Here is a 13,849-nt window from a genome sequence, read left to right as displayed (position 1 = left end):
GATAGAGGATTGGTGATAACTATTTTCCAATAGCATGACAACTGGCAGGGTGAGAGTTATTGTTCATATAAGAAGTAAGAATTTATAGCCTTTTGGAAGCAAAGTAAATTGAAGTTCTTGGAAGAAGGAGACCAAGAAATTCATCACCTTGCTGTCTGGAGTAGTGAAGGCTAATACACTGATTAAATAGTTTTATCCTTTTATTTAATAATTACTATGTATTGTGCCAATCAATGCCAAAATTATTAGACACTAGTATTACTCCAATGCTCAAAGCCTAGTGCTGCATGCCTTTCTGTGATATCTAGATAGCGCTGCTGAATCTCTACTCTCCCCCAGCCTTGGGAAGGGTTTCCTTTGTCCCTCTTCTACCTGGTGGTGGGCTTTGACTTACCACCAGGCAGAAGGCAAAGCACAGCCCATGCACTGAAACTGAAAGAGATGTCATCAATTCCAGAAATGGCTGTATTCAAGTACACAGCTTATATTCCAACATGAACTGGGTAAAGCCCTTTCTGCCCACCGCCCTGTGTAGCAGAAGGCTGGTTAAAATAAGGAATTAGTAAGAGGAAAAAGAGCCCTGCACCCATTGAGAGCTGTCTAAATCTCACTGACACCTTATTCAAAAGCAAAAATATCATCACACTAGTTACTGCATTTTTGGGTAACAGTATTTTCTGAGGAAAAAATGGTCCTGATCATCATTATTCCACTGACCCCTGTCTCCTCCTGTTATTGATCATAGCTTCTCCCTCCGGCAGAAAGTCAGCAAATTATCACTTTGAATAAAGAGTTGAGGCCAAAGGTAAGGAAAAAGAATGAAGAGCTGTATAAGAAAGGGAGATTAATGGCAAGAGTAGGCACACTGGGAGAACAGCAGTTGGGCCAGTGTGTTTTGATGTCTAGATAGGGAAAGGTCAGCGAAATAGAGTATATGGACTTCATTTAGTAGTATGGGTAGAGTCAGAAAAAGACTTTGCATGACAGTGCCCCTAGAAATTCTCTCCTCCCTCTCCCTCAGTTTTTGAAATAAGGCAAGCTTATCATTAGAATCTAAATACAATGAAAGTATATCAAAGAGTAGTCATGCTTGTATTATGAGTTATTCTCACAACAAACACCACATGGGAGGTGCAAATCACATGCATTCAGGGAGAACAGAAAAAGATGAAAGGGAAGTGGTCTCCAGGAAAAAAACTTTCCTGTGTTCATACAGCTTACAATTCCACAATGAGGAACAATTTGCTGAGAATGTCACCTTCTTTCCAGCCTATTTGGTCTTTGCATCTCTAGAAAGTGCATAGCACAGTAAAGACTTTGACAGTTCCTGCCCACCTTGTGCATTAGGCAACTTCATATGTGCATTTTTACCAACGGTTTAAACTACAGTGACGTTTCACTTTACTCACTTTGTTAACACTGCATTAGAAATGAATGCTAACACTAGCTCAGCTGAACCAGCAGCTATTTTTCTCAATACAGACAAGGCCACAGTGGAGCCATAAAACCCTCCCTGCTGGGTTAAGAAATGCTCTCAGCTAAACTTGAGTCTTTATCTAAACATACAGGTGAAGGAAAGTACATTTCAAGAATTACCTGCACTGGTAAGACTGGAAGATTGGATCTATGATTTCTGAAAGAGAATGGGTCAGGGAATTGAAGTGGTCCCCAAGTACAACTCAGCTGTGTTTAACTCTGGCTAAGGTGCAGCTCATTATCTGTAAAGATAACATCTCTCATAACATAGACAAGGTATGTATTCAATTGGTTCTGTGCATCAATACACCATTCTTCCTCTGGACACAAGAAATCCTGTAACAGTTGTAATGCAAGGGGCTGATTCAGCCCCAGAAAAATCCCCTTTTCATGCACACTGGTTATGCTTTGACTGCACACACACACACACAAAAGGATTTGCAGTTGTAACAGGAAATAAATGAGAAAAAAAAATAGTAAGCATATCCCATAGTCAAGCTGAGGGTTAAAAAGCAAATACACACTGCCCTCTTGCTTGTGGTCATCACTGCCGAGAACAGGTCAGCCCACCTAAGCCTATGTGTTAGTTCTGGCAAGCAAAATTCATTCCTACATCACCTGATGAAAGAGCCAGTGAGCTTCAGAAACAAGAGAATCCAGACAGGCTGCAGAGTTGTGCCTCTGATCCAGGAGGGAGTGACAGTTTGTGGTGGTTTGAGGCTATGCCTTCAAAATTCAGTTACAGATTTTGAGCAGAAAAGTAGAAAAATATAAATCAATCACTCTTGGGTGTGGAAAGGATAACAGAAGATTATTCTAAACAAATTAATTGGATAAACATCTGGAATAAGAGGAGCTGTACCATAATCCTTCCCTTTTCTCTTCTCTTCTTGGCTGTTTTTGCTTCACTTGGGAGAGATAACTTGCTTCTGGCTGGCCTTGGCTAAGTCTAAGCCACTGCTTCTCTCCCTGCTCCTCCCTCTCTTAGGACAGGGGGTGGGGAGGTCGAGTTGCAGAGGCAAAAGATGAAGAAGTAGAATCCAGTCAATTTGCGGAGGTAAAAGCTGTCCAGCTAGCTCCTGACATAGCTGAACATGAGAGACAGCCAAAGCTTTATCTCTACACTGACTCATGGATGGTAGCCAATGCTCTGTGGGGTTGGTTAAAGGACTGGAAGAAGAATGATTGGCAGAGAAAAGGAAAGCCTATTTGGGCAGCTGACCTGTGGCAGCACATTGCTGATTGAATCAAGAGAATTCCAGTGAAGGTGAGACACATTGATGCTCACATTCCTAAGAGCAAAGCTACTGAGGAACAACAACACAACCATCAGGGAGACCCAGCTGCAAGAGTTTCTCAAGTAGACAGAGACTCTGATCTTGATCTCGACTGGAAACACCGAGGTGAGATATTCTTAGCTCGGTGGGCTCAAGACTTGCCAGGACATCAATGCAGAGATGCAAACTACCAGTGGGCTTGTGACACAGTTCTAATGCCAGAACTTAGCAAGCACTAAAATAACTTTCAGAGATGTTCACATAAAGATAATGGGCATTAAAGAAGCAACAACATTTTCTGGTGAGCAAGCTGTAGCCCCCAGCAAGGCATGCCACTCATGCAGTAGACTAATACACTGAAAAGAAAAAGTCTGCTGTTTACTGTGTGCAAGCCCGTAATTTTTACAGGCAAAATGTTGTGGACTGACAGCTCTGTATTTCTTCAATGCATTTCAGTGCTCTGTAGTGCCTTACAGTGAAGCTTCACTATGCTATAATTGGGTTCAGCTGTGCTAATCCCCCTGGAATGTAGCAATTAATACTTATTTAGTGATAATTGCTGCATTCCAAGAGGATTAGTCCCTGCCCTGCACTGTTGCCAGCATTGCAATTGGAGAGCTGTAAAGAAGACGGATTCTAGCTACTGGTCTTGCTTTGCAACTCCCATCAGGGAGACAAGAGAAGGTCTTGCAAGAACTGCTCCCATTTGTGAAAATACTACTTTTCCAAAGAAAAATCACTTGACTGTCACTTCTCCTTGCAGCTGCACTGTGCTAACAGAAACCCTCCTGCATCCACCAAGGGAAAAAAAGCAACAAACCAAATCCAAACAAACAAAAAAACAAACCACCAAACCCAAACAACAAGCAAACAACCATCACACACACACAAACCCACAAACAAACAAACAAAAAACCCAAACAGCAGCCAGCTGTGCAGTACCGTAAGGACAAACATAGTCATGAGTGTATGTTTCCTATGGGAGATGATAAACAGCCTCGGATGCAGTCAGTTCCTATTCATTGCTTTGTGGGGTGGGAGGGTTGTGACTAGCAGTTCCCTGCTCCCACTGTGGCCTTAAAATTTTCATCATGGGATTTGGAAATGTATGAAGGAGATGTAAGCAGAAGCACCCTCTTGTAATACTCACTTTTGGGACTACTGAACCTGTGACATCCAATTATTTCATGCCTAGTGGAGCCTTTTTATCATCCTCTCTGGACTTCATTTATTCTTAATGTTCAGGAGAGACCACTGTCTGCATCAGGAATAGTGTGGCCAGCAGGAGCAGGGAAGTAATTCTGCCCCTGTACTCAGCACTGGTTAGGCCAGACCTGGAGTCATGTGTCTAGTTCTGGGCCCCTCAAATTAAGAAGGACATTGAGACACTTGAACGTGTCCAGAGAAGGGCAACAAGGCTGGGGAGAGGCCTTGAACACAAGCCCTATGAAGAGAGGCTGAGGGAGCTGGGGTTGTTTAACCTGGAGGAGGCTCAGGACAGACCTTCTTGCTCTCTCCAACTCCCTGAAGGGAGGTTGTAGCCAGGTGGGGGTTGGTCTCTTCTCCCAGGCAACCAGCACCACAAGAGGACACAGTCTCAAGCTGTGCCAGGGGAGGTTTAGGCTCAAGGTGAGGAGAAAGTTCTTCCCAGAAAGAGTCATTGGCCATTGGAATGTGCTGCCCAGAGAGGTGGTGTAGTCCCCGTTCCTGGAGGTGTTCAGAGGGGGATTGGATGTGGCACTTGAAGCCATGGTTTAGTTAGTCATGAGGTGTTGGGTGACAGGTTGGACTTGATGATCTCTGAGGTGAATCCTGCAAACTATTTACAGTTCTATAGACTGGGGCAGGGGTGGGGGGGGAGTAGGGGTGCAAAAAGAGTAAGGCTGCAACCTCAGTCAGTGGCAGTAGCAAAGTCAATGTGATGTAATTCTAGACCTGAACAAGTATACTGCCAACAATATTGAGGTTCAGGGAGAGACTCCCCTTTCTCACAAAGCCTGCAAGAAGTCATTGGATCTGCCATGTTTTGATTAAAACAGAGAAATTCTATGCCAAAGTGCACCTAACAGCTGCATGAATCGGAAGCAAAGTCATGAGGGGTTATGTGGGGTTTCTACCTTGGATATGAAGAGATAGAGAAACAAATTCTGAACAATCACTCTAGTGATCAAGTTCCTGAGTAAAAAGAAAACATCCACTAGATAATACAAAATCTCATCCCTTAAGATACTTCCCAGATGACTGGAGCTGCCAATGTGATGTCCATCCACAAGAAGGGCTGGATGGAGGAACCTACAAACTCTAGGCCTGGCAGCCTGACCTCAGTGGCAGGCAAGATTATGGAGCAGATCATCTTGGTGGCAATCACTGCACACCTGCAGGATGGCCAAGGGATCAGGCCCAGCCAGCATGGATTTAGGAAGGGCAGATCCTGCCTGACCAACCTGATCTCATTCTATGCCCAGGTGACTGCCTGGTGGATGTGGGGCAGGCTGTAGTTGTAGTCTGCCTGGACTTCAGCAAGGCCTTTGACACTGTCCCCCACAGCAAACTCCTGGCCAAGCTGTCAGCCCCTGGCTTGGACAGCAGCACTCTGAGCTGGGTTAGGAACTGGCTAGAGGCTGAGCCCAGAGAGTGCTGGTGAATGGTGCCACATCCAGCTGGCAGCCAGGCACTAGTGGTGTCCCCCAGGGATCAGTGCTGGGCCTCATCCTGTTCAATATCCTTATTGATGATCTGGATGAGGGGATTGAGTCCATCATGGTCAGCAGTCAGGTGTTCAGCCATTCCCAGCAACTGTATGATTTGCCAGCATCTTTGCATTATGATGAACTCAGTAACCAATTTTTAGTCTTAGAACAGTCAACAATTAACCCAAATGTAAGTTTATGGCGCCCTCTCGTGTTCAACAATAATATAACAGTTTATTGGGGTTTGCCTCTTCAGATTGTTGTGCAGGAACAAAATGTTTAAAACTGAACAATCCATTAAGTTATGATCAATATTTTTTGTATTAACCTAATATTCTAATCGAGTTATCTCTATGTTATTGTGAGGATCACAGATGCAACATTAGATAGCAAAAAAATTAATTACAAATAGAATTGAATAAAGGATGAAACTAATACCTGATATACATGAGCTCTGTTCTGTAATGGTGCAGCATGTCAGAAGAAAGCTACTGGACAGCAGTGTTACATTAAAACACAAGAAATTGAAAATAAAGAGGAAGCACAAAGATGCCACTGAGCAAAAACAGTAGGCAAAGGAAACACATGACTACATCATTGCAGAGACAAGCTGAGATTATCCTAATTAGATTTCCAGCTAACAGACATCCTGTGACTTGAGGTGCCTAAGCTTATCCTGTGTCTCAGACACATCTGCGAATGGAGACACTTAGCTTCCCGGGTACAGAGAGCACCTTAATTACTATTTATATACTTAGATACATCAAGCATGCCATGATAAGAGGATACACATGGGCAGATGTCAAACCCCTGATTCATTGTTTACAGCTGGTTCAATTTCTTATACTCAGCCTCTGATATTCTAAGGTACAGTATTAATTCTGGGTAGTAGCCAAAAAAAGGAAATGTGCTTATAAGTGAATTCCTAATGAATGAACCTAATACAACAAAAGTGAGACCAGAGAGAAGAAAAGGTGTGATTAAAAAATAAGACAGAGGCTGATGACTTTCTTGAGTTAGTGGTATTAACATTTACACACCTATTACTGAGGGTGAAAACCAGACAGATTTCTAGTATGATTGATAGCCTAGTGGGCTCTACATTCCATTTCTACATACAAAAGTTTCTTTGCTGTGAGTTCCATGAGATTATGCATAGACACAACTCCAGGTAATTCTTCTCCCATTAACCCACAAATCCAGCTGTGCTTAACCCTTCTGTTGTTCACCACTTTCCAATAGAAGCATCTGGGTGGAGTCCTCTCAAATTTCAAATGTAGAAAGACTTGGATGATCTCCAACTGTTCTCAATACATTGCAATAGTATTATTACAGACATACTCCAGAGGAATTGTTAACAAAATAAGCCCTTCCACACCCAATCAGTAAAGACTTGGGAACTGGTACTAAGAGGAAGATAAAAGCCAGCAAGATAACCAGAAACAAACCAAAATGAAACTAGCTTCCTTCTCTACCACTCAAATGATCCTTTTGAAGGTGGTGTACTGGTTTGGGCTAGGATAATGTTTTTTTAGTAGTAGTTTGTTTGTGGCTGTGTTTTGAATTTTTGACAAAACCAGTGTTGATAACACATTGACATTTTAATGACTGTTTACACAATGTCAAGACCTTTTCTGCTGCTCACCCTGCCCTACCTGTGAGGAGTCCGGGGGTACACTAGGATTCGGGATGGAACGCAGCCAAGACAGCTAACCCCAACTGACCAAAGAGATATCCCTGACCACAGGACCTCCTTCTCAGCAATAAAAGCTGAGGGAAGAAGGAAGGGAAAGGCATTCAGAATGATAATGTTTGGTTTCGTCAGTAACCATTAAGACAAGACAGAGGCCTAATTTGCTGGGAATGGCTGAACACCTGACTGCTGATCATACAGTCATTTAGCAATACAGAAGTCCTAGTCAGTCACTGCCCTGTTATCATTTTATGTTTTACTTCATTAGAAAAGAAAGTGAAACACAAAGATGCCTATTTCATCCAGGGAGGGAAAGCCAGGTAGAGTAGGAATGTTTCCCCATTTATTCTAGCAAGCATGACAGACTCCAGAGCAATGAACAATAAAACAGGAACTCTGAAGAGGCTTGTGGGAAAGAGCATGAGGGAGAGAGGTATTCTTGAGCATGCAACAAAACACTCCACACCACTTGTCAAAAAATATTTTTATTGTAACAAAAGCCCAGCATCAGTCTCACACATTAGATATTACAGTGACATTTAATGCTTATGCCTTTAAAACATCTTCCAACTTCATATTTAATGTCATCTGTTCAACATAAATTGTTCCCATACTGTACATGTTTTGATCCTAAATCAATTTTCAAATAGCAGAACAGAATGGGTTTGATGAATTATCAAGTACCTTTCCTCCCCTCTTGCAGAGGACAACTTGGTAAGATACATCCAAAATACTTTTACAAATCTTTCCAGTGTTTAAGAAAAGCAGTGAGATAATAATGACATCAAGATGTAGAGATGATTTGATACAGTGAATTCCACTGTTCTATATTTGTATCTGCTTTCTAAGGAATCTAAAGTCTCACACACTGTTGCAACTGGAATCTGTAGTATTTGGACAAAAGCCACAACTGTAAAAATTGTCACAATTGTCCATTGTAAAACTCAGCTTGATCATAACTGCTTTTGGGTATCTGTGAACTTAGCACAAGGGAGACGAGAGGTTGTAAAAAGGTGTTTTGTTTTTTTTCCCCTGGTTGTGTGCGACTTAACAGAAATAATTAGGCACACCTTTTATCAATCAAGAAACACACTGTTATACACTATTGATTCTTTACCACTTCTGGATTACTAAACCCAAACTGCTGTTTAAGGCTTCTAAACCCCCAAATCTGCTTGATTCTATTGCTGAGGGTGATAAAGCTGATGCACTGCCATTTGGTCATACTAACAAAGCTGAAGATTCCAGAATCCTAATCAGAAAAGATGAACCCTTTACAACATTCTCCTTGAACCTGTAAGCTGCTATTCTTACACTAAAGTCAAATACTTTAGATATTACCACACTGCTTCTTATTAAAGAGTCATAGTATGTAACCACTGCCAGCTGAAGATATACCCTGAGGTGTAAGTACAGGACTTATGAGGTACAGGTACAGTTTGAAGAAACACAATCATATTTGATACCACAGGTAGCAAAAAGAAAGTGTCTCAAACAAGGGAGTGTGTTGGCATGCAAAGAAAATGCTTCATAGAATTTGGGAACTCAGCATGTGCTAATATTATTTGCCACTGCAACACAAGCAATGCTTTACATTCCACAGTCCTGTAGTATTTTGCCATAAAGATCTAAATTAAACTGCTACTGGAAATAAAACTGGGGAGTGGTTACACAGGTGTTATGTAATTAAGGCATCGAAAGGTTTAGAACTGGACTAATTTAGTTTCCAGTCAACAGTGTTTCTGGAGGCAGACTGTCAACAGAGACATCTTTCCAGAATCATGTCCAATGAATAAAATTTAGTCAGGCTGATGCAGAAAGGTTTTTTGACAATGACATGATTCAAGTAGTGCTGGTTAGTCAGAACTTACATTTGCTTCAGAAGGGTTTTACAAGCTCATCAACAATGCAAAGTGTTTGATTTTGTTTTGCATTATTAATTGAGCTCTACAATACACAGAAAAGAATAAATCTTTCATGAAACAGGCAGTGTAATCTGTTTGTATATCAGCATCACCGAGGATCTTCCACCTGCAAAGAGTAAGAATAAAAGTGAAATTGAATTGTTAAGTGTTGACTGCACTATTTGGGAATTTGGAGACAGTTTTATGTAGACAATAGCACACAATTTATCTATACTTCAATATTGTAATGATAGATTCAAAAGCAACTTTGTTTTGAAAGTAACAAGCAGTACTGTTGCAATCCCATCAAGGCAGCTTCATAAATCCTGTATAGTATCACTACTTTTAACTATGAAGCCATAATATAAGCCATCTCAATTAATTCAGGGGACAGTGTCTGTGCCCACTCTACAGGAGTCCTTTCTCACCCCCAAAAATATTTAAGCAGTTAACCATAGATGGCTCTACAGACACTATACTTGATATTGTTAAGTAGAGGTATCTGCTACTCAGACATATGATTTCAGACACTGCATCCAGGATACTACTTAGGGAAAAAACCCATAAATGTGTACAGAAAACAAAGACAGGTAATATATACTGATAACAATAGGAAGTTTTACAGGTTCTGAATATACTGAGAGTTAAGCATGCAAAACTCAAGTACTTACTAAGGCTTGACACTGTAGTATTCTTCTGGTGTCACAATTTTCAGCCCACCAAAGTAGTCCAGCACCCAAATATTGGTGATGTTGAATTTGGCAAAGAACCAGTTATGATCCTTAGGCCAACCTTCCATCTCAGGGTGGCGACTGAATAATGCTTTTTTTGCCAAGTCTGCTTCTGAATCATTCACCTAAACAGTAAGCAGAAAAACGTTGCAGTAAGATATCTTGATACTTGACTACATTTTAGCTAAAAAAGCCCTGCTGGCTGTAGTGTACTCTTTCCAGTTTAGCCATGCCTTGTCCCAAACGACTCATTACTGTGGCAGAGTCTACACATCTTCAGTGGGGTGTATGTGTACATCAGACAGGCAAAACTCTAAGACAGTTGATTTTAATATTAAATCAAAAGGATGCTTTGATAGCAAGCATGAGCAAAAACATGTTTTATCAACAGAAGATTAAGTCTTTCAACAAATCAAAACAGAGGTATGGATTCTTGATGAATTCTTACAAGGCAATGTTTTAGGTGCAATTTTACCTCCTCTGCACCTGCTCACTCAGACATAAATAGATCTAGCTGTGTTCAAAAGTATGCAAGCACATACGTACACATGTAAACAGGATGATGTAACAATCTACAGAGAAGGGAAACTATAAAATGTGTGACAGAATTTAATATACAATGTGCAAGTGTTTAAAAGGTTAGATTAGCAAGTTAGAGCTCTCTGGGTGTGATACAAGAACTAATTAAAATGAACAATTCCACTACTGATGAAAAACCTCATGAAAGCAAATACAGGATTGCTGCAGTGTGGTGTGTAATCTGAGGTGTGAAAACACTAAGTAAGAATTTAGACTACCAGGTGATAGAGTAATGATGATTAGCCCTCATTTTCAGTCATCATCTTCAACAAGGGGATTAAGATCTTCAATGAGTAACACATAGTTATAGATTCCTTCTATGGGACACCAACCTATTGATGCTCAAAAGAATTGCCCTGGTAGCAATGCCACCAAGTAATACAATGCACTTTTTCTGTCTCTAATATCTGTAACTTTATAGCTCAGGTTAATATTTACTTCTATAATGTTTTGGAAGCCCATATGTCACACTGCAGCTGGGGTTAAACCATGACAGTCAAATTTCAGCTGCTTACCTTTACAATACTCCCACAGAAGATTATGTGAGCACAGAGGGGATTCTGGGGATCATATTTGTGCTTCTTGCAGTAAGGAGTCTGTGCCAAAGACACAGTCAAGGAGGCATTGGAGTTGATCTGAAATGCAAGTAACATAAGAGCTTTACATACTTCTGCAAAAAAAACATGTTATGCCTACTGTATTTTCAGCTCTTGGTACTTTACTCAGCTCAGTATTACTGGTAAAGAGAACAAAGCTGTCATCATCTTTTTCTAGTTACATCTGAAAGTGTACTTAGATGAGCTCTGAATATGAAAGACATCCCAGTTTACAAGTATGCTAAAGTCTGTTGGCATAAAAGACCACCTCACAAAACAGCACTCCTCTAAGCTCAACATGCAGCCTAAGTATTTCACATTCAAATTACTTCAACAAAATCCCCACGCTCTCACCATCAAAAAAAGTCTCCTGGCTGCCCACAAAAGGATCAGCTCTTTTGAAGTGTAAAGCTAAGTTTTAAAGTTAGGTTTTAAAACAATCATGATTAATAAATAATGTGTACTAAATTGTTTTTCTCTAAACTAATGTGGTGAGCAGAGCTTTAACAGCCATGGTGCAAAGCAGGATTACCTACTGCTGAACATCACAGGCTGAAGTTCAGCAAACAAGATTCATGTGCTTGAGAAATGTCACAAGAAAAGCTCACCTCAAAAAGAAACTCCCCAAAGTCACTTAAAACACTCCCCAGAGTACCACTGAACTGATGAAACAGGAACAACCACCTGACAGATAGGAAGTTACTTAACTACCAAAAAACGCTGACTCATGATTATTCAGCACCATCTCTTATCAGATGTCTGCTTTGCACATGACTATCACAGCCAAATGTTTCTGCCCTGTGACAGCACAGTAAGAATCTGTTGAAGAACCTGCTGAAGGAATACGTTAATTGGCAGTTTATACCAGGACTTTGACATTACTCTGGAAACAAAAGGCTGTAGCTGGAGTGGCGAAGGAGATACTGTTCAAGAGACACTCACCTTTCTGCAGCAGGGGGATACATAATTAAAGTATTTTAATGTAGCAACCTAAACTCTGGCAGGGAGCAAACAAAACCCATTTACAATAAGGTCTGGAAAGAGTATCCATTATTTAAGTCTTGTGTTTGTTCTAGTGCTACTGTAACAGGTACTGGAACAACAACAACATTCCAATAAAGAAGACATACAACTACTATTTCCCTGACTTTTTAGCCAACTCCCTTGTTACCACAGCCAAGCAAAAGATTTGAGACATGACCAATGACACATACTCAGAGCCTCAGTTTACCAGTCTGCTGCTCTGTTGTACTCTTGCCTTTATGTTAAGCTCTGGAACTTCAAGTGCTATTCCTTCAGTAGCCTGTGCAGAAGCCCCCCTTGCTCACATCCCAACTGTCGATTTCTAGTCCTTTTAATATTTTTAGTTATTATTTTTTTTAATGATACTCCCTGCTTAAATATTCTGTGGCCACTCATTTCTCTGGTCAGTGTGCCTGGGAGCTTCAGCCACATGCTCAAAGTGCTGCTTAGCAATTTTCCAGGTCACGACCAGCAGGAACTTCCTCGTTGGTCTTTTCTGCTGGGCTGCCTGTGGGTCTGGGAGCTGTTTTATTGCTGACATCTCCTGCTGCTTCTGCTTTTACTATGCTTTTCTGAGAAACATGCTAAGGTAACTGCACTCCTATCATTTAATTAAACAATCCTTGTCTCAAAACACGGTTTGGGTTTTTTTTTGCGTTACTTCTCTTGTCTGTGCAGAGAGAGGCTTGCTCCTGAGAACGGGCTGGCTTAGACCAGGACAGAGGCCTGCGGACTGTCAACACAGACAGCACTCGATGTTCAAGGTCTAATAACTGTCTTCAGAGCTCACAGATGATCTGACACCCACGGAACAGGCAGTTAATGCCCTAACACTGCATTCAGAACGTGCTGCTGTAAACCCTGACTCCTACAAAAGGGAATTCCAACCACCACTTTCTACTGGGAAGAGAAAGCGTAGGCAACCGTGAAAAACAGGGCACCGCATAAGCAACCCGCTCGCTTGCAAGCGTTAAGTCTCCTTGACCGGAGACCAGACCCGACCGCGCAGGGTCTCACACCTCCTCCCCTCGCCGCCCCCCGCCCCCACGTGCTTGCTTAAGGGGCGAGCCCCCGCCTCGCCGTTGCCTCAAGTGGCGCTGCCCGCGGCCCGGCTGCTGCCGCTCACCTCCAGGTCCTGCACGGAGATCTCCATGTCGGTCAGGTAAAGGTATGGGACGCCGCTGCCACCGAATGGCCCGGGGGGGCCGTCGCTGAGGGAGAAGATGTTAGCGAACGGGTGGCCGCGCAGCCCCTCCTGCGCGGAGAGCGTGGCCAGAGCGCCCCAGTCGCAATTGTGCAGCACGAAGCGCGCCATGCGAGCTGCCTCCTCCGGCCGCGGGATGGCCCCGCCGGCCGCCAGAAGCAGCGCCGCCACCGCGCACAGGAGCGTCAGTCCCGACATCCCGCAGCAGCCACCGACCACCGACAACTGCCAGGCACCGCCAGCGCCGGCACCTACGTGCTCTGCCCTGCGCGAGAGGGGGCGGGCCTCTCTACTCTCCGCCAATCGGAACAAGCTGGTCTGTCCTCCTTCACCAATGTGGGCACGCCGGGAACAACCTTGATAGTGGAAAATGAGATTGTCCGCTGTCATCCAATAGGGTCGCAATGTCACCATTCTTCAGCCAATGAGGGCTGCTGGGAGGCGGGGACAAGCACCACAGTGTAAACAGCTTTGTAAACATCTCTGACAGCTCTGCCTCGCCGACGGGAGAGGGGCAAGGCGGCGGAGTCACTGCCAGGCCATAAACCAATGAAAAGCCTCTTCAGACTCTCTGCCAATCCTGTTTCGCGGGCCCGTGACGCGTACTCGGGGGGCGCACGCAGGAGCACGAGCGGAGTCGGGGCGTGCTGGAGCTGCGCGGCTGGTGGGACCTTTG

The 13,849-nt window shown here is 42.9% G+C and overlaps 2 protein-coding genes across 4 annotated transcripts in view; both read right to left on the bottom strand.

Annotated features, from left to right (window-relative positions):
• CD247 (CD247 molecule) overlaps positions 1 to 2,470 on the bottom strand; it is a 72,529-nt gene extending 70,059 nt beyond the window's left edge. Inside the window, exon 1 of one of the 2 annotated variants that reach the window (XM_068144673.1) lies at positions 2,339 to 2,470. The gene's annotated coding sequence lies outside the window, so the exon portion shown is untranslated. Of the gene's footprint in view, positions 1 to 2,094; positions 2,302 to 2,338 lie in introns of those variants that run through there. The other variant, XM_068144674.1, reaches the window with a different exon arrangement.
• A 5,135-nt stretch (positions 2,471 to 7,605) lies between these two features.
• CREG1 (cellular repressor of E1A stimulated genes 1) lies at positions 7,606 to 13,602 on the bottom strand. Of its 2 annotated transcripts, XM_068144663.1 has the most exons (4): positions 13,096 to 13,602; positions 10,866 to 10,985; positions 9,712 to 9,896; positions 7,606 to 9,167 (listed from the first exon to the last, which is right to left on the bottom strand). In XM_068144663.1, coding segments are annotated over exons 1-4 (798 nt in total). In that variant the 5' UTR covers positions 13,588 to 13,602; the 3' UTR covers positions 7,606 to 9,166. The 2 variants fall into 2 exon arrangements, with proteins under 2 accessions (XP_068000764.1, XP_068000765.1); XM_068144664.1 differs by lacking the exon at positions 7,606 to 9,167 and having other exon boundaries at positions 9,711 to 9,896.
• Positions 13,603 to 13,849: the final 247 nt, after the last annotated feature.

This window comes from Melanerpes formicivorus, unplaced genomic scaffold (genome assembly GCF_026170545.1).
Source record: "Melanerpes formicivorus ecotype bairdi unplaced genomic scaffold, bMelFor1.0.p_v2 SCAF_11, whole genome shotgun sequence".
NCBI classification, from domain to species: Eukaryota; Metazoa; Chordata; class Aves; order Piciformes; family Picidae; genus Melanerpes; species Melanerpes formicivorus.
This window is presented reverse-complemented; position numbering and strand designations above follow the sequence as displayed.

Coding starts and splice junctions, on each gene's coding strand:
- CREG1 (XM_068144663.1), bottom strand. CDS start 13,587: ATGGTGACATTGCGACCCTATTGGATGACAGCGGACAATCTCATTTTC. Junction 10,986..13,095: donor TCTCCGTGCAGGACCTGGAG/GTGAGCGGCAGC, acceptor CTTGCATTTCAG/ATCAACTCCAATGCCTCCTT. Junction 9,897..10,865: donor TCTGTGGGAGTATTGTAAAG/GTAAGCAGCTGA, acceptor CTTACTGTTTAG/GTGAATGATTCAGAAGCAGA.